At 58.4% G+C, this 17903-nt stretch overlaps 6 protein-coding genes across 6 annotated transcripts; 4 read left to right on the top strand and 2 right to left on the bottom strand.

The window, feature by feature from the left end:
* Positions 1 to 142: 142 nt before the first annotated feature.
* On the bottom strand, positions 143 to 1582 carry TRAVEDRAFT_19074 (uncharacterized protein; the record flags this gene model as incomplete). The annotated part of the gene is made up of 7 exons (XM_008037802.1): positions 143 to 218; positions 283 to 485; positions 518 to 1074; positions 1130 to 1194; positions 1222 to 1288; positions 1339 to 1389; positions 1483 to 1582. The coding sequence occupies 7 exons, from the start codon at positions 1580 to 1582 to the stop codon at positions 143 to 145; spliced, it is 1119 nt and encodes a 372-aa protein (XP_008035993.1).
* A 1472-nt stretch (positions 1583 to 3054) lies between these two features.
* On the top strand, positions 3055 to 6895 carry TRAVEDRAFT_145680 (uncharacterized protein). Its single transcript, XM_008038531.1, has 11 exons — positions 3055 to 3073; positions 3142 to 3327; positions 3386 to 3563; positions 3616 to 3778; positions 3828 to 3944; positions 4126 to 4383; positions 5021 to 5447; positions 5471 to 5941; positions 6005 to 6138; positions 6193 to 6361; positions 6419 to 6895. Exons 2-11 carry the CDS (start codon positions 3202 to 3204, stop codon positions 6788 to 6790), a joined length of 2415 nt encoding a protein of 804 aa, XP_008036722.1. The 5' UTR covers positions 3055 to 3073; positions 3142 to 3201; the 3' UTR covers positions 6791 to 6895.
* A 201-nt stretch (positions 6896 to 7096) lies between these two features.
* Positions 7097 to 9544, bottom strand: TRAVEDRAFT_36052 (uncharacterized protein; the record flags this gene model as incomplete). Its single annotated transcript, XM_008038003.1, has 2 exons — positions 7097 to 8976; positions 9514 to 9544. The coding sequence occupies 2 exons, from the start codon at positions 9542 to 9544 to the stop codon at positions 7097 to 7099; spliced, it is 1911 nt and encodes a 636-aa protein (XP_008036194.1).
* TRAVEDRAFT_165083 (uncharacterized protein) lies at positions 9428 to 13680 on the top strand. The gene is made up of 4 exons (XM_008038530.1): positions 9428 to 9678; positions 9727 to 12919; positions 12976 to 13191; positions 13243 to 13680. The coding sequence occupies exons 1-4, from the start codon at positions 9653 to 9655 to the stop codon at positions 13492 to 13494; spliced, it is 3687 nt and encodes a 1228-aa protein (XP_008036721.1). The 5' UTR covers positions 9428 to 9652; the 3' UTR covers positions 13495 to 13680.
* A 1439-nt stretch (positions 13681 to 15119) lies between these two features.
* TRAVEDRAFT_27964 (uncharacterized protein) lies at positions 15120 to 15541 on the top strand. Its single transcript, XM_008037905.1, has one exon. The coding sequence runs from the start codon at positions 15155 to 15157 to the stop codon at positions 15446 to 15448; it is 294 nt and encodes a 97-aa protein (XP_008036096.1). The 5' UTR covers positions 15120 to 15154; the 3' UTR covers positions 15449 to 15541.
* A 490-nt stretch (positions 15542 to 16031) lies between these two features.
* On the top strand, positions 16032 to 17900 carry TRAVEDRAFT_165078 (uncharacterized protein; the record flags this gene model as incomplete). The annotated part of the gene is made up of 3 exons (XM_008038529.1): positions 16032 to 16736; positions 16789 to 17472; positions 17535 to 17900. 3 exons carry the CDS (start codon positions 16032 to 16034, stop codon positions 17898 to 17900), a joined length of 1755 nt encoding a protein of 584 aa, XP_008036720.1.
* Between the last annotated feature and the right edge of the window lie 3 nt (positions 17901 to 17903).

Genomic DNA, 17903 nt, shown 5'->3' with positions numbered 1-17903 from the left:
TACCACATGTTTGCCGTCGCCTTCGGGACATCGACGTGCTCTCATCTCTGGGTGCCTCAGACCATCACGGTACACTCTTTGGCTGGTCGTCCTCAAATCTCCATGGACTGAACGGTCACCTAGTGTCCCAACATTCAACTCTCTACGTGTCCGATTGTATGACAGAGCTCTCAATATATCTGGTCTTCGCAAGCATAAGTTTGGGTATCGCGAGCACCCTACGAGAGGTTTACAAAGCATTGTCACTGGTGGTGTAACTGCAACTCCAGGTCATCATCTCACAACTCGGGCACAGGCCGCCTCCCATACACCGGACCTACGGTGCCCACCCGATCGCCGTCTTCGTGCGTCTGGTCTGGCACCACGTTGGGGTATGTCTCCGCCGCCATGGTCGTTCTAGGAGGAATGGGCGCCAAGAGCGGCGCTGGCGTCGGCGGGAATGTTGTGGGATCATCCGGATCCTGTAACAGGAGCATGAACATCCGCTGGCAACCGCAGCGAGTTGGATACTATTCACGTATAAACGCATGGGTGGCATTTCTGGAACCACCACCGTGATTGGCTCCGGAGCGATGAACGATACCGATTCAACATACTCCGCCGGCGACGACTCCTTCGTGGCGGCCGCGGCGTCTTGATCGGTTCTAGCAGATGCATAGTAAGGGCTGGGTGGCGCGCTCGGCGGGATGAACGCCGTGTTCTCCGGTGAGTTGTAGACCATTTGCCCTTTTCCCGTCCCGTCTGTGCGTCGGCTGCGGCTGCGGCGAAAGTAGACTAACAGGCCGGCGATCATCGCGACGCCTACAAGACCGCCCACCACTCCACCCACAATACCCCCAATGTTGGCGCTGTGGGTCTGAGTGCTTGCACCGGAGGTCTCAGCAGGAGAATCGGGACCGTTGGTGTTGCTCGCCGGCGCGCCGCTGTTAATGCTCGTAGGAATCACGCCAGCGCCGGTGCTGGCGTGCTGCGTAGCGGACGGCCCGCTGCTCAAGCTCGTGACACTGCCCCCGGTAGTGCTTGGGGTAGATCCCGCAGCGGTTGGTGCAACTGAACCGATGGATTCGAACTTATCTGTTCCAAGTCTCGTGAGCATAACAGCAACCCTGTCCAGCTGTAGCTAACGTACCGCCTATCCTTTCAGAGCCGACTCCATCGAACTCATCAAGCTGTGAAAACTGTCTAAGCCCGGTGCTGTATAAATATCACCATGCTACTTACGAATCCGTCGATAGGAATGAAGGCCCAGTCTGGGATGGCTGTTCCAGTCGGTATTCCGTGCGGGAAGCTAGGAGTGTATTCAGTGCATGGTGCATCGTCGTCGGGGCATTGACGAACCTGCCGTTGTGGATGTCCCCCGCTTCGCAATTCTTCGTCCATTGGGACCATCTGCGGGGTGGATTGTAAGTAAATTTGCAATGCCATACTAGAGGGTTGATATGTACTCGGGCCAAGCTGATCCTTGACAGAAACTACACGCACTGAACAGTGCGTACGCGATCGAGCTACAAGTGCAGACGTTCGCGGTGTCTGCGGTGGGGCCGGGGTAGTTGAAAGCGGCGTCCGGAAGAGCCTGTACCATGAATTCTTGCGGGCGGGCAGTCCGTCAATACTTCGACGGAGTCGCCAAAGCGAAGAACACTCACTTCCGTCAGGCTGGCATGCCCCTTGGATATATGCCGCCATTATGCACGGGCTTTGTCCGAGGGAATTCCATGACTGTGACGTGCATAAATGAATATGTGAGTACTCCAGTGATGGCCGGCGGGGTGTTGTACTTACCCAGGACGTGTCAGAGTTATTCTTACAGTCAGCATTCGTGGTTTGTCCCCGTATTGCATGCGCGAATAGGAAAGGAATGGTGATGAAGTACCACCGTAACATGGTGGCCAGGCTCAATGAACTGGAACACCGAAGTAGAGGAGAGTCAAGGGGAAGAGGGAAAATTTCGACGGCACAGTCAATCCGCAGTGCATTTACCTGGTCTACTACAAGCGCGGTGTTTGGTAGGCCAGCATTTAGACTTCTACGGGATCTTCGTTGACACACTACAACTGATTCGAAGACGCACTCACTAGACGTGATCAATATTTGACAGTTTGACCCTTCGGGACCGCGCCAAAAAGGTGTAGTTTGCAACGCACATCTGTCAAGATAAGACAGTTCGGGTACTGGACACCTCATGAATGAGCAGGCGGACGTAATATTGCGTCCTGTTGGGCATCCCACATCAGTCGGAGGCAATTGCAGGTGGGCATTGGTAGTCGCACGTTGCTCGCGTATCCTGTTCCTGGAGCGATAGGATAGACGGATCGCAGTGCTGCGCTGCCAGTGAGTGGTCGGTCGACAAATTCTGTATCCGCGCGACCACAGGCGGTGATTATCTGTTGGCATTCACTTGTATTCACAGGGGCCCAGTCTCAAGTAACAGTCCGGTCGAAGCGGTCCCTCGATGCGGGAGTATGAAGGGCACTCGCAGCATCGCCTACGACTCTATATATCAGCTACACGTGAAGAAGGATATCGTAGCCATTCAATCTTTCGCCTCACCTGTGTGCGCTCGTAAGTTTTGCGGTGTGCGGTTCGAGTCAGTGTGTCAAGTAACTTGCCTGGTATTGGTACTTCAAGACTCACCTCGTTTCCAGGGAATTTAAACTATCTCATTTGCATTTTACCCCTCTTGGACCTTCCATTCGTCTCTAAACTACACTGAAGAAGGGCTGAGAGGTACTGGCGACGGCGCTACTGGGCCAGTGAGCGAACGCTGCCAAAAGTTCGAGGCGCCGCGGAGACGCTCGGCTGTTGCGGAGGCTGTGTCCGAAGCACGTCCACGTGATACCATGGCCGGTTTTGGACGCTCCGTTCAAGTTGGAAAAGTTGAACAATTGGGCAAGCACCGTCTGTTGGAGTGCCCCACCACGGCTCGTAAAGGACTCCTTCGCCGATTGTCGTCCTAAGGCCCACATATAGGACACAGAGGTGAAGACGGAGGGCCAACCCATACCTCCGTTCCGCTCAGTGGATTACGAGTACAGCTCCTGCCAGTGGGACACTGGTCCGAGATCATATCACGGCAAGTTCCTTCCTTCCTTTGTCCTCGGTTCCCCGACCACAACGATCTCACCCTTGCTTGGGTTACAGACATAACGCCACTTCGTCTCGCTCGCGCACACATTCCTTAATCTCTCAAACTACGCCACCATGATCGACTTCCGCGGATTTTCTGCGTGGATCACCTGCGACGATATGGAGCTTGCAGAATTCGAGCCTCGCTTCGACGAGAAAAATCACACTGTAACCTGCTGGATCGCGGGTCCTGTCGGGAAGGTATGCACACCATCCGTACACGCTCTTCAGCTCTAGTCTGACGGAGTGAACTGCCCAGGCCTTCATCGTACACTGGCGCGACCACGGAAGCCAGATCGATAGCGCAAGCTACATCTACTTCGACGGCTTCAAGGTCTCGGGCCAGTTCCTGTTTGGCTACGGCGAGGAGCTACGACGTGGCATCCGGGTAGGGCCGGAGGAGGACCGGCCGTTTGTGTTTTCCCATATTGAAGCTGGTAACGTCGCCGTCTCATCGGAGTAGTGTTTTTAGCTGATGCAGATGTCCAGATGATATGGTTGGGTTTGGAAACTTAAAGCCTCACAAGAACGTTGGTTCCATCATGCTGGAGATCAAGCAAGTCCAACGTATGGAAAGCTACGATCTGCCCCAAGCACGCGCGGCTCCTCCAGTCATTCGCGGGCACCGTCCGGAAGGCGAAGTCATCGTCAAGTAGGGCCGTTCATTACATATTTGCCTTGCAGGCCTTGACAAGTTGCAGGTACGGAGAGACTCGGCCGGCCCCCGTACAGAAGCCCACTTGGAAGATCCGACCTCACGACCCCAACAACCCCGGACCGTTCGTGACGTTCATCTTCCGTTACAGAACTCATGGTTGGTTCTTCACCTTCAAAAAAAACATTGATCCCCGCTGACGATGTGCAGATTGGCTTCTTTCCCAAGGCATCGTGGGTCCGGATGAGGCCATTTTCAGGGATGCGCCAGAGCCATGGCCGCTCCATGATCCGGGTGCACTTATGACACCCTCCACGGGTTCTACTGCCCTCACTGTCTCTGAGCTCCCGCCCGATGAAGACCAAGACGAGGACGAATATTCCGATGACGAACCCCCCGACGATGCAGAGAACGACTACAACGCACCGCCCGAAATCCGCTTTTCGCTTGATCCCGAACTCTCGCCGGAGCACGAATATCAATCCAGACTGGGGCCTTCCCCCAGTCCTTCCCCGACTTATGACACTCCTCGCCACCCGTCGAATTTCCACACGGCCCCGGCCATCTTGGGCGGCCCAAGCACACAACCTGAGGGTAGCCGGGTCAGTCTCATTGCTTGCCCATCCCGTATATGCGACTACTCACATTTGATACCAACAGCGCCCCGCCCCCGCAATACGCTCCTTCTCAGGATCATGGGACCCTAACTCCGCCTCTGGCGAGTATGAAACACTGTCCTGGGGCGAATACCACCCGGAGGACCGTGAACAGCTCGCCAAGTTCTACGACTGATGCTCTCTCGCTTTCTCATCGCAAATCCCTGCAAGTCTAGTATTGCTGTGCAATACCGCAAATATCCCCCGCTGTCTGTCGTGTTTTATTTCGTTTCCGCTCTCACATCAAATCTGTCGAATATCGTTGCTGATTAGCTCCGTTCCGTTTCCTTGTAACTTTCGTCGCTCTCCTCCTTTGCCCTCCATAAAAACCTCTTCTCTGCTCAGTTGTCCTCTGCTCTTGCTTACTTGTTATTTTTACACTGCTCCATGTCTTACGCTGTCGAAGCCATCGCTACTCCCAGATATACATATCGAAGTTACGAAAATGTCCCTCTCTGTACACGTTGTCAATAAATGCTTTTTTGTCTTGTACGCGATTCTGGTTACTATAATTTGGAAGATGTAGGTGCTACGAGACTTGGTGATGACGGTACGTGGATGTGAGCCTCCTTGGTGTCCTCAGTCCTACTCGAGAAATTCGGACCCTAACCCTAATCAGACTACAAGCCGTTAGCGCCCGGTATACCTCACTGCGCGGCATGGCGCGCACTGCCGCGGCCACACTCCTTCTCTTGACTGCGGCCTTCATGTCCTCCGTGCCACTGTCGACGCTCCCGACATATGCCTCGTCGTCCACCTCACGCCTGAAGTCGCTCTACTCTGACTTCACCTACCAGAAGCAGTCAAACCCGACCTCGTACGCGTCCAACGTCGAATGGTGGCGCCGCACGCTCGAGGACATGCTCCTCCGCGGGTGGCTGTCGGACACCCATAACGCGAACGCGACGCCCGACCGCATCGTGCTGCATGCCACCGGGGTGGCATTTACAGAGCATTTCAGGTTCGAGGGTGTGGGGAAGCCGCTGAGTATCCCCACTGTGATAGTGAGTGTCTCCGTCTGGGTATAGGGTAGCAGGGAAGGGCGGACACTCATCGGAGCTCCTCCCTAGTGAAGTCTGAGCTGTGCGGCTCCAAAGGACTGATTCCTTTGGCCGACTTCCTCAATGCCTCCCGGACGATATACGACCCTGGCTGGCTGCCGTATCGCATCGCAAGCTTTGTGGTCGGCAAGCCCTTATGGTGGGCGCTGGGGCAGCTGGGTGTGGTGGATACCCAAGCGAGCGCATTCGGGGACTCAGGCACAGCAGAGAGGTGGAAGAAGGCCAAGGGGGACTACGTCGCGGTCAAGCTGCTAGAACAGGCCGCGGAGCGCATTCTGGAACGACAAAGGCAGAAGAGCACCGGCAACTTTGCAGACGCGCTCTACAATGCAGATAGCTTCCGAGAAGAGTTCGCGGGATGTGCGTTCGAGCATGGGTCGCTGTCCGATCTAGACGTGAAGGTGCTTCTAAAGTTCTTGGAGCGGGACAAGCGCGCGATAGTGGTCAAGGGGGAGGCGAGTCCGCACATGCACTCCGGGATTTACTGGTGCTGACTCCGAGCGTAGGTGATCAAGTTCGTAGAGCAGGGGACTGCTGAGTCCTTTGAGGTTACCGCCGTCGATAGCGGGCTTCTCGCCTTGAAGACCGCCGTCCAGAAGCTTCAGGCGCAGGTCGACGGTCTGCAACGCCGAATAGACGAGTGAGTGTTTTACCTTACCAGCCCAGTGGAACACTTTCTGAGAGCGTCTTGCAGGCGCACTCGTCTGGCTTCCGATGCGCTCCGCCAGAAGCGCAAAGAGACCGCCCTGACGCAGCTACGCGCCCGCAAGCAGCTGGAAGATGTGCACAAGAAGCGTCTCGGCTCGCTCGACCTCCTCGAGGCCACGCTCCTGCGCGTGGAGACATCCGCCGGCGATATCGATGTAAGCACCGCCTGCCTGCTCCCCATTCCGCGTTTCCCCTGACCGCTCTGCTCTCAGATCATGCGCTCATACGAGTCCTCCACGGCGACCCTGCGCGAGATCCTCTCGCACGAGCTGCTGCAGCGCGACAAGATCGACGAGACGATGGACGCGCTGGCGTCCGCGAACGCCGATGCGCGCGAGGTCGACAGTGCGATCCAGTTGGGTGCGGAGATGGCGCAGGCGGACGCGGACGTGGACGACGACGCGCTCGAGGCGGAGCTGCGGGCGCTCGTGCTCGACGTGGAGACGGAGAAGGGCGAAGCGGCGGCGGAAGAGAGGCGCAGGCGGCTTGCTGCTGACGAACTCAGCGCCCCGGCCCATTCACCTGTCCCTCAGGGGACTCCTCAAACCACGGAAGCGCAGGAGCAGAAGAAGGTTGCCGCATAGGTGATGTTATGCTCTCACGTCTTTCACGCACGACACGTTTCCATCTGGCATATATCATGTTATCACGCCGTTAATATACATCATGGATACATACTAGCTTCTATGCTACAGTCGAGTAGTCCGTGAATGTGTGTGTAGGTGTGTGCCTCAGGCTTCAAGCTTCAAGCTTTACCGCTGCCTGAGGCTGAGATCGGCTCTCGAAGCACGATACCTTGTCCGTGGTCTGGCCACTACGTCCTATCCTTCGAGGACCGACGATCGTCATCTCTCCTAGTCCAATGTCAATCCCCTTCTCTCGCTCGTGCATCAGAACCCGGCCTCGCTCGGCATCCTGCTCTTCCGCTCCGCCTCGTACAGCCCATAGATGCTGTACGTCGGGCTCCGATAGTCCGCATACTCCTCCGGGTTCGCATGCGCCATCGCCATTTGCGCCAGGCTGGGCATCGGCGGGGGCGACGGTACGCGGGGAGGCTTATCGTCCGCGCGCACGTTCTTCCGCGGCACTACACGCCCCTTCGACCCGCTCGCGGGCACACCAGCGACTGTGCGCGTCGACGGCAGCGACGCCATGCTCGTGAACTCCGCGAGCATCAAGTTCCCGAGGCGCGCGCTCGCCTCCGTGCCCGGGCTCATCGCCTGTGCCTCACTCTGTGCGCGTCCGTGTGCCCCGTGCGCGGTGCTCTTCTGCCGCGAGCGACGACGGTCACCTGCGAGTGTGATCGAGTCGTCAGGGTAGAGCGTGGGCTGCGGGGAGAGCATGTATGCAGGGTCTGCGCACGGCTCGGGGCTCGCGAGGCCCATGGCGGAGGCGAGTGCGCGTGTCTCACGCTCGCGGTGGGCCGGCGACTTCGGCGGGGGCGAGAGCGGAGGTAGGATGTACTGCGTCTCAGAGGAGGGGACCATGACCGAGGAGCGGTTCGCGCGTGCGAGGGTGGCAATGCCTGCGACGGTCGAGGACGAGCGCATACCAGAGCCGGGGTTGTACGGCCCCTTCACGCGTGCGCGTCCCACGCCCTGGCCACTGTTGTTGATCGTCGTCGTCGAAGGGAAGGCAGGCTTGGGCATTGTAGAGAGCGGGGGCAGCGGTGGCGGCTGCGGGCTGACGATGAACGGCGACGCGATCTGCGCGCCTCCGTATATGTCTGTGTGCATGTCGTTGTACTCGGTAGCGGCGACGCTGTGGCGCATGCTCCGCCGGCCCTTCGAGAGACGGTGGGATGACACCTTGCGCTGGAGAACAGGAGTGCCGTCCGCAGTAAGAGGAGACGGTCCACTGATAGCGAGCCCAATACCGCTAGTAGACTGAGGCGAGGTCGGGTAAATCGACATGGAGAGAGCCGATACTCTGTTCGCGGCACGAGATAGCGCGTTCTGCATCTGCTGCATGGGAGGGTTTGTGGGCGCAGGGGTCGTTGGTAGAGGGACATGAACGGGTGCTGGTGCTGGTGGGGGCGCGGTCTTGGTCTGATTCGGTGCTACGGGTACGGACTTCGGCGGTTCGGGGAAGGACAGGTAGGCAGTGAGAGCTCCAGTTCCGAGTGCTTGCGAAGACGGCTTGGGAGTGTACTGAGTCCAGGTCCAGAGGCCATTGCTGTTAGGCCGCGCAACAGCGGAAGCGCGCTCCTTGCCGCCAAAGAGGGACTCCTCATCCACCTTTATGTCTTGATCGGCGAAAGGGTCCTGGAAGATGGGCAAAGACGGCGTGGGGCAGGTGCGCTGGCGCGGCCGCATGCGGGCTCGACGAATGATGAAGGCGCCAAGTACGAGAAAGCCAACCCCCACCAAGACGAGCACGATCAAGACCACCGGTAAGTGTTTAGCACCTTTTTGACTAGCGTGGTCCCCATGGGAAGCGCTCAGAGTGCGAGGAGTACCAGTGGGAGTTCCTGAAGGAACGAGAGTCTCAGAGAGTGCAGCGGAGGTCGCCAGAGCAGCCAAAGAAGGCAAAGGGGAGAACCCAGGAGTGAAAGAGGCCGGCGGCACGGTAAGTGTCGTCGGGATGACTGGCAGGATACCTGGATGAATCACGGCCACAGGCGTGCCAGTGTTAGGAGCAGGCACAGGGACGGCTTCAGCGTTGATCTCAGTCGTCTTGTCAGACTTGCCCTTGCCGGTAGACTTAGACTTGTCTTTGGCGGAGCTCTTGGATGACTTGCCGCCATCGTCGTCAGCCTTCTGAGGCCTCTCTGCGAGATCATTGTCGGGAAGTGACTTGTGCGACTCCTTCTCTGTTTTCGCGTGAGTGTGCTGGGATGGGTTGATCGACTTAGTGTGTTTTCGCGAGAGAATGAAGGCGGCGTCAGTGAGATCCATGTGGAGAAAGAGCGTGGGGGTAAAGAGTGTCGGCAGGGAGGACGAGTAGGCTGCGTTGAGTTGGAGCGAGCGACCTGCACTGCAGACAGAAACAACAGCAGACGCGAGGACGGACGTCGTGGACAGGAGGCAAGAACACCGTGCTGAGTTCGAATGCCCGCCAAAGGACGACGCGTCGGGGTGTCACACTCACGTGACCGTGTTTCGGCATCATCCGATTAGCCACAGTCTAGCCTTTCTCGGATATGCGACATGGACGAGATCCTCGACCCTGACCGTCCTCCCCTCTTGCTCTCCCCACCGTCGTCCCACCGCTGCTTGTCCTCGACACGGCCCTCTCTGCTCGTCCCATCTTGCCTACCTCCCTGTTTCGAACTCTCTTCTTGAAAATCCGGTGGCGATCCCCCCACCTTGATATTCAAATTCCAAGTAGACCGCCATCGACGTCGATCTTGGGCTAGTCGAGCGCAGCAAGCTCGTTTACGCGTCTTTCACGTCCCCATCACAAGGAACTGGAGGAGTGTCTTGCAAAGACACGTTTATGCAGCTATGGGATCTGCTGGTAACGAATCCAGGTTCGTACTGCCGCCATAGTGTTAGTCATCTGGCTAACCCACGTCAAGAAACGACGAGTCTCAAGCAAGCCAACTCCTCGCGGCCGCGCTCAGACCCCGGGATCCACAACCTAATCCTCCCGTGCAAGATGAGTCTCATGGGTCCGATGGGTCACTACACTCTAGCAACGCCAATTCCATCCACTATCACATGAATGGCCTCATGCCTACTCAGTCCCAGTCTTTGTATGGCAGTCAAGATCCTGCTATCTTCGGTGAAGGTTCGCAGAAGGAGAACGCACCTACTCCGGCAGAGAAGATCATCCAGTCCCCTCGACGCTCTTCAGGGGACGGGTCGCCGCATCGAAGTCAGGCTGGTTCTTATCCTTCTCCGCCTCTAGACGTTGTTGCGACGGCCACAAACGCCAAGGACAACGCGTGCGCAAAGATAGTTGGCCTGTCTAGCCATCCAAACAAACCACCGTCAAAAGGCGGTAAAGCAGTTTCCTTCGCGTCTCCAGCCCGTCCCGCCGGCAGACCACAGCCTGCTGTTCGGGCAGCAACCACCCCCGCCAACCCGATGCCCCCGCCTAGCAGACGGTACAGGTCTCTTTCGCCTGCGTCACAAGATTCTTTTGCCGGTCCACTGCCCGAACGAGATCCAATTCAGGCCTACATAGAGAGCTCAAAGGCCTTCCAAATACCCTTGTCCCGTCTTGGCGACGACTCGCAGTCTCTCTCGGAAGGCGAAGACGGTCCTCCTCCTGTCTCTACCAACATGTGGGCGTCCCGCCCGCGTAACCGAGCTACCCGCTCCTCGTCTCCTCCTGGCAAAGTTCTGGTTGAGGGTACTCCGTCCAACTCCTCGCGTTCGAACGACTCCCAATGCCAGTCACAGTCTCAGCATCAAGTTCACCACTCCCAGGTTCAGAATGTCGACTCTCAGGAGAGCGGCGGCGATACTCAGCTTTCTGACCTCTTCCCACCTGGTCAAGCGCAGTCGTTGGAGGCGGAGATGGCCCTCATGGATACTGATATTGAAGAACCATCTCAACATGCTCGATCCGACGCCTCTCCCGAGCCTTCCTCCTCATACGAGCGACTTGTCAACCAAGACCCTTTCTCCCCTCTTCCCGAGTCCACACAACCTGCGCACATGACTGTGGACCAGACACAGGTAGTGGAGTATTCCAGACCCTCCTATGAGGCCGATGCGTCCTCCATCCTCCAGCATCACGACTTCTATAACGACAACGGGCAGGTCGTCTTCCCAACCATACCTCCCGGCGGACGCTCAGTACGCTCGGCGGACACCACCGCCTCCACCACTGCCCCTCGCGGGCTACTCGGCCTGGTCGCGCCCCACAAGCGATATCGCTACCTCGACATCAAGCCTAGCACTGGGGCCTCCACGCAGTTGGCCACTGGGGACGCGGCCGCGAACACCACGGCCGGACTAGTCGATGATCTGGACGAGACCCAGATCGTCGACGACTCCGCGCCCATGATATCGGTGTCGGAGACCCAGCCCTCGCATGCGCCCGTCATACAAGAGAGCATACAGTCCATGCCACCCAAACGCACACTACCCACAGCAACCCGCATGCTTCAGAACTTGAGAGCGCGACTCCAGTCGCCGCGGACGGAGATCGTGCCCGACTCCGAGGAGACGCGTATCGTCCCGGACTCCGACCCACCTGCCCCGTTCTCCTCGTCGCCTCTTACGGATCCTCCGACTGCACAATCCACCCCCGCCAAGCCACGCTCTCGTCGCGGACTTCAGTCTGAGGACGAGGTGTTGCAGGCGGTCACTAGGGAGGTGACTGCCCCGTCTATCAGTGCAGTGCCGGAAGAGGAAGAAGAGGACGATGAGGACGATGTCCCTCTGGCGGCGACTGTCCAATCCGCCAAGGCGAAAGGCAAGCGAAGGGCGGTTGAGTCGCCCGAGCCCGAGTCCTACGCTGCACCGTCCCCTAAGCCCCCCAAGAAGCCTGGATTCCTGGACCGCGGTCTCGCACAGAACAGCTCGTCGTGGAGGGATACCGTCATCCCGTCCTCGGATCCTCAGGAACGTCGCGAAGAGGCGGAGGTGCAGCCGAGGAGCGCGAAGCCGAAGACCCCCGTCACGCAGATCGCCCCTCCGCTCCCGAAAACCCGCTCGGCTCCGCGCCAGGCGAAGCTTGCCGCGAAGAAACGTCTTCACGAGAGCTCTTCCGACGAGGATGAGGACGAGGCGATGCCGGACGCGGACGATGATGACAAGGACACGGAGCCGGCCGACGACCAGATGGACGTCGATGTCCCCGGGCCGAGCTCCAAGCCTGCTCGTGGGGGCAAACGCAAACGTACCGTGTCGTCCTCCGCACGCAAGAACTCAAACAAGAGCAATGGGGCGAAGACGCCCAAGGAGGAGGTCAATACGCCAGCTACGCGCCCTCCGAAGCGTCTGAAGTCGGGGTCTAGTGCGCGCATTGTATCGGGCATCGACGCAACGCGAGTATTCGCCTTGTGGAAGACCGACGGGCACTACTACCCCGGGACGGTATACTCGTTGGTCGGCCCAGGGCGCTACCACATCTACTTCGACGACGACACCGAGCAAGACGCGGAGCTCAAGTTCATGCGCGCATGTCTTTTCAAGGCCGGCGATCACGTCCTCCTCGAAGACAAGTCGCGCGCCAAGGTCGTGAATTCATCCCCTTCCGACATCGCAGGGCACCGGCCCGACGATGCGATCACCCTCGACCTCGACCTCGACGGCGAGGAGACGGTGGAGGTGCGGTCGATCATACTCGCGTCCCGCACGGTGGGCGCAGAGTGGGGCGACCGCATTCTCACGGAGGACGCGATCTCGACGATCCTGAAGCCCAAGGTCCCAACCCCGACCCCGAAGGGCACCCCGGCCCCAAGCGAGAACTCTACCCGGGCGGGGCGTAAGCCGTTGCATAAGACGGGGCTCGTTATCACGTCGTCCCCAAGCAACGCCGGGGCAGCGCGGGAGGCGCTGGTCACGGGGATTCGCAAGCACGGCGGGGTCGTGCTGGACGACTGGTCCACGCTCTTCGCGATGGATGGGGCGGTGGACAAGCGGGGCCAGCGGTGGATACTCAAGGCGGAGGACATCAAGTGGACGGGGCGCACCGACGTCGAGCGCGCGTTCTTGATCTCGGACGACAATCACCAGAAGCCGAAGTTCCTGATCGCGCTCGCGCTGGGCATCCCGTGCCTCTCGGTCGAGTGGGTGACGAGCTGCATAAGTCAGGTGAGTAGGCTGTGCTGCGTAGAATGTGACATGTTCTGAGAGTTGGCGTGTTACAGGGCGTGGAGGTGGACTGGCAGCCGTATCTCCTTCCGGCCGGGTTCTCGGAGCACTTGAACACCCGCGTCTCGCAGCTCGTCGACCTGGACTGGGGAAACAGCATCGAGCACCTGAGGGGCATCAATGAGAACCTGGTCGCGGCGAAGGTGTTCTCGGATATGGCCATTCTCTGCGTCAACAAGTTATTCGTGACCTGTCGAGGGAAGAATAAGAAGGTACGTGCTAACATTTTACGCACGCATGCGACCCGTCCTCACTTCATGCAGGAGAGCAACCCGTCGGCGGAAGCCGTCCCACAGATCATATTGTGCATGGGCGCGGAGCTGGTGGAGGCCGTGAGCGACCAGAAGCACGCGTCCCGCCCGCTGGAAAAGTATGACTACGTTGTCGTCCGCGAAGATGCCGACCGCGCGCCGTTCCACAACGTCGTGCAACACTGCGTCGACGTCAACTGGGTCAAGGACTGTCTCACCTCTGGGCGACTGCTGCCCCCTCCCCCGCCCCGGCCAGACACTTAAACCGTTTTGCATTTGTGTACTCGTAGAAACATCCCGCATCACCCCCGCTCTGGCATTGTGCTTGCACATACTCCACCATGCGTCCCATCATCATCTTGCTATGCATCTCTCGTACGTTTATCCACCATCTCATCTCCTCATCATAGTGGTTCTTCGTCGTAGTAGTAATCGCTATCGTACTGCCGCGCTGCTCTCTTGCTTAATCCGCGTTTGTGTATCGTGTAGGACTCTTGCTGTATAAAGTTCTTGGATGTGTGCATATATCAACGCTTGTTTTTAAATCCGGGAAGTGTGATTTTGTGTCCTCAGGGCTGATTTCAAGTACGGCGGTCGAACGACGATGCCTGCCACATCGAGACGAGCACCGCATGTGTGGTCCTACGATGGGCGCGGACGCGCGGATCCTTCAACTCGATCTCTACTACGAACCTCCGCCCGCCCTCGGCATACGCAGCGTCGCTGTGCGGTGCTTCCTCGAAAGGTACTTAGGATCTGCGTTCCGGCTAGTGCGCGTTTTGCACAGCATGTGGTATCGGCTAGTGTTTCGGAGTCTAAGATGGGCTCATTGACAATTTGACATGATGGGGCGCGCGAGGCGGCGGCAGCGGGGGCGCTGAGCACACTTCTCGTCCGACCATCCATCGCGTACAGCTCACAGTCTACAGGGCGAAAGCCCGTCCCCGTCTACACCCCATAGAGCCCGTCGCGACGACCATCTACGGCCATGTCCCAGTACGGCTTCGTCGACGGCTCGGACACGCAACTAGTCCACTTCTTCGCGCCGCCCCCGGCGCCATCAGCGGGATCCGCGTGGTTTTTCAACCAGTCGAGTGCGCTTCTCGGGGCGGTGTACGAATCGACATTGGCGGGGTGCAACACGACTGGAGCAAGCGTCGTGTTCACATTCAATGGTGCGTCTACCTCATAATTGAAATTAGTCAGTTTGCCGCCGAGAGAAATGCCGTGACTGAGCATAAATACGGCTGTACAGGTTCCAACATATTCGTATTCGGCAGCGTGGTCGACCCAGGCAGCAGCTCTCCGCCGGTGTCGATGTACAGCGTAGACGGAGGGAGTCCTACTACGTTCACTGCGCCTCAAACGACTGGTCGGCAGGACGTGGTGCAGTTCTTCCGGTCCAGCAACATGCCCTTGACGAACCACACGCTCACGATCAACATCACGAACGCAAGCCCCGGCGCCCCGTATTACCTCGACTATCTGCAGTTCAACATAGATGTCCTACCGCTATCGTCATCTGTTGCGCCGACTTCGTCAGCGTCTGCGACCTCATCTTCTCTGTCTTCGTCTCCGCCGGCGGACTCGACCACGGCTTCGGCGTCTCCCTCCGCCACAACCTCAGCCGCCGCAGAAACAAAACAAACCGCACCCACGGGCGCGATTGTTGGTGGTGTCGTGGGCGGGCTCGCGGTGCTCTTCATGATCATTGGCGCGCTCTACTGGCGGCGGAATCGACGGCCGTCGGGAGAGTTCAGATATGGCACAAAAGCGCACCAAGGTGAGTGCCGGCTGGATGTAAAGTCCGGCTCACGGCTGACGAATGATGGTCGCAGATGCTGCTCCCGCCGTTGTACCATACATGACGGCTTCCTCGCTCTCGTTGCATGGGCACACACCGAATCCTTCGCCGGCGCCCTACATGCCTCGCACAGGCAGTAGCCCTTCGGGACCGTCAGGGGAGGATGCCATGAGCCTAGTGACTTCCTCCGGAGGTGCAACGTCTCCACCTAGCGAAGGCAATGCTACAGCACCTTCGCAATCCGAGGGCCCTCAGGCTCCCATGACCTCTACGCGAAGACAACGGCTCACATTGTCCTACATGCGGCCACCGAGTACCGAGGGAGGAGGTTTCCCATACCCTGACATGGAGGCATTCTCCGACCATGGCGGAGGGTCGGAGGTTCTCCCCGCATACTCCCCTGGGCCTTCATAGCAACTTGCTGTGTACCTTAGGTGTGATGATCTGTTTGGCTTGTACTCTTATATTGTCTCCATTAATATCATATGTGCGGACGTTGTAGATGCGAAAATCTTGCTTGATACGACCTCCGCATGGTTCGAGCGGGCTCGAGTTCACGCACGCAGACACAGTACAAGATAAACGCAGTTAGGTTACGTTGAACGCCGGTGGATTCGAGTGGCAGAATCCGGGTGCGTATACGAACAAGTTCTTATAAGTGGTTCACGATGCTTCGGGGACATCGGTGTTCGAACGTCATGTGAACGCTCGGACAAGATTTCGCGCCTCTCTGATGTCGCGGACAGAACCATAATCGGACGCTTATACTGGTACTTAACCCCCTGCGCTTCACATTCCTCCCTCCCTCTATTGGTCTCTACACCCGCAACGGCCATCGAGGTATGTCTGAGTCGTCCATCTCATTATCCACATCATTTTATGCTCATACAGCACTTGCAGATATCACCTAGGTACGTTGAGTGTGGGCAGTTCGTCTCTCAACATCACGGAGTCTGACAACAGTGTCCAGCTCGAACACATTCGTTTCTCTCGCCTCATGTCGTTGAACGCCCTCCAATGGTCTTTAGTGCACCCGGCCCCAGGCGAGGGGCGGACGTTCTCGCGAACGTTGGGCCCTGCGGAGCACTGCTTCTACTACGACCGCATCATGAACGGGACAGCAGATCTCGTCTGGCGCTACACTCTCGAGCTAGTGGATCCTACCCAAGGGTCTGTCTTGTTCGGTCAACAAAATATCTCGCGAGCATGGGCGACAGTCAAGCAGCACTATCCTCTTCTGGGTTCGCGCATGGAGCCGCAACCCGACGGCACGGTCAAATTCTTCGTCGAGGAGCGTGCCCTCTCGCGACATACGCAGGACGAGCTGACCATTTGCATCGTACACTCTGCGGACGAAGTCGCAGCTATCATTGAGGAGGAGATCCGTGATAAAACGGTGGAGAATAACCAAACCATGGCGCGTACGTTCGTCTTGGCGCGCGCAGACAGGCCGGGCACGTACGAGGTGCTCTTCAGGATGGCACATGTGATCTCGGACGGCATTTCTGGTGCAACCCTCGCACGGACATTTTTCGATGTGCTGTCTTCGCCGCCCATACAGACACCGGCACTGGAGAAGAGGCTTGCTACGGCCCTCCCGTCTGACGTTCTGAACCCCTCCCTCAAACTGAGCCTCGCGCGGCAGAGGTGGCGGCGCGCAATCGCGAAAGTTTGCCTCTTTCACATGAGCCAAAGACTAACAGTAAGCCATCTTCCTATGTCTTCGTGCATGCCCTATATAATAATTACCTCAGGGGAGTCACACTCTACCGCAGACGATTACCGAAGAGACATACCGCACCCCTGCGAAGCCCGCACGCGCGGTCGTCTGCATCGACCTTACCAACACCCGCAAGGTGCTCGACTCCTGCCGGAAGCACAAAGTCACAATTGGTGCTGCCATGCCCGTCATCGCGCAGATGGCACTCACCCGGCTCCTTCATCGCCGCTACCTCCGTGGCGATATCTCCGCGGCAGAGTGGGAGCACCGCCGTCGGCAGCCCATGAACTTCGCCAGCCTATTCAACTTACGGCCGTACCTGGACGAGGCCTGGCAGCGCGCGGGCGGCGTCGCGGAAGTGCTGCTCATGATCGAGATGTACAACTGCGCGCTCCCATTCATGCCAACCCCGTACGGGTCGCGCAGGGATGCATGGGTGCCACGCGAGGACGGGGCGCCGCCATACTCCGTATTGCTCTCCCGGGCGCGATTCTTCCACCGGGCGGAGCGATCGAAGCAGCAGCTGGCACGCGCGGTAAAGCATCCGCTTCTACTCGAGATGGCGCACGCGAGGCAGCCGCCTTGGGTCGCGCGCCAAAGAAAGGTTGCAACGCACTGGCAGGCCGCTGCGAAGGGCGAGCCCTTGCCTGCCTTCCCCGAGTTAGACGTCACCTCCTCCGAGTACGGTATGGCCGCGGTCGTGTCTAGCGTAGGAGACGTGAGCATATCCGAGCTAGACTGAGTTGTCTATGCAGTAGCACTGACCCACCCACCCCGCAGCTGTCGCCTATCCTGCCCAGCACTTACCCACTGCCGCCGACCCATCCGCTCTGCATTCGCACGGCACACGACTCTCCCAGCGTTGCTTACGGAGCCACGCGCGGGGCAACGACCTCGACCCAGTCCAGCCCGCCGCCATCGACGACGGCCTTCCGTATGGTCAATTACGACATACTCTTACACGCGCGGCCAGCGGAGCTGCTCGTCGGCAGCACTGCGGTCTGTGGGCAAATCTATATGACGCTGACGTACGACGCAAACGTGTATCGCACCGAGGATACGGAGGAGTATCTGAACGAGTGCCTGTTGGCGGCGCTGTATTACTTCGGAACGGACGTGCCTTCTGTTGTCAAAGGGAAATTATGATCT

This window comes from Trametes versicolor, assembly GCF_000271585.1.
Source record: "Trametes versicolor FP-101664 SS1 unplaced genomic scaffold TRAVEscaffold_4, whole genome shotgun sequence".
Taxonomy (NCBI): domain Eukaryota; kingdom Fungi; phylum Basidiomycota; class Agaricomycetes; order Polyporales; family Polyporaceae; genus Trametes; species Trametes versicolor.
Note: the sequence above shows the minus strand (reverse complement) of the source record. Positions and strands in the feature narration are given on the sequence as shown.

Coding starts and splice junctions, on each gene's coding strand:
- TRAVEDRAFT_145680 (XM_008038531.1), top strand. CDS start 3,202: ATGATCGACTTCCGCGGATTTTCTGCGTGGATCACCTGCGACGATATG. Junction 5,942..6,004: donor GGGACAAGCGCGCGATAGTG/GTCAAGGGGGAG, acceptor CTCCGAGCGTAG/GTGATCAAGTTCGTAGAGCA. Junction 6,139..6,192: donor CTGCAACGCCGAATAGACGA/GTGAGTGTTTTA, acceptor AGCGTCTTGCAG/GCGCACTCGTCTGGCTTCCG.
- TRAVEDRAFT_165083 (XM_008038530.1), top strand. CDS start 9,653: ATGGGATCTGCTGGTAACGAATCCAG. Junction 9,679..9,726: donor TCTGCTGGTAACGAATCCAG/GTTCGTACTGCC, acceptor ACCCACGTCAAG/AAACGACGAGTCTCAAGCAA. Junction 12,920..12,975: donor TGACGAGCTGCATAAGTCAG/GTGAGTAGGCTG, acceptor GGCGTGTTACAG/GGCGTGGAGGTGGACTGGCA.
- TRAVEDRAFT_27964 (XM_008037905.1), top strand. CDS start 15,155: ATGCCTCGCACAGGCAGTAGCCCTTCGGGACCGTCAGGGGAGGATGCC.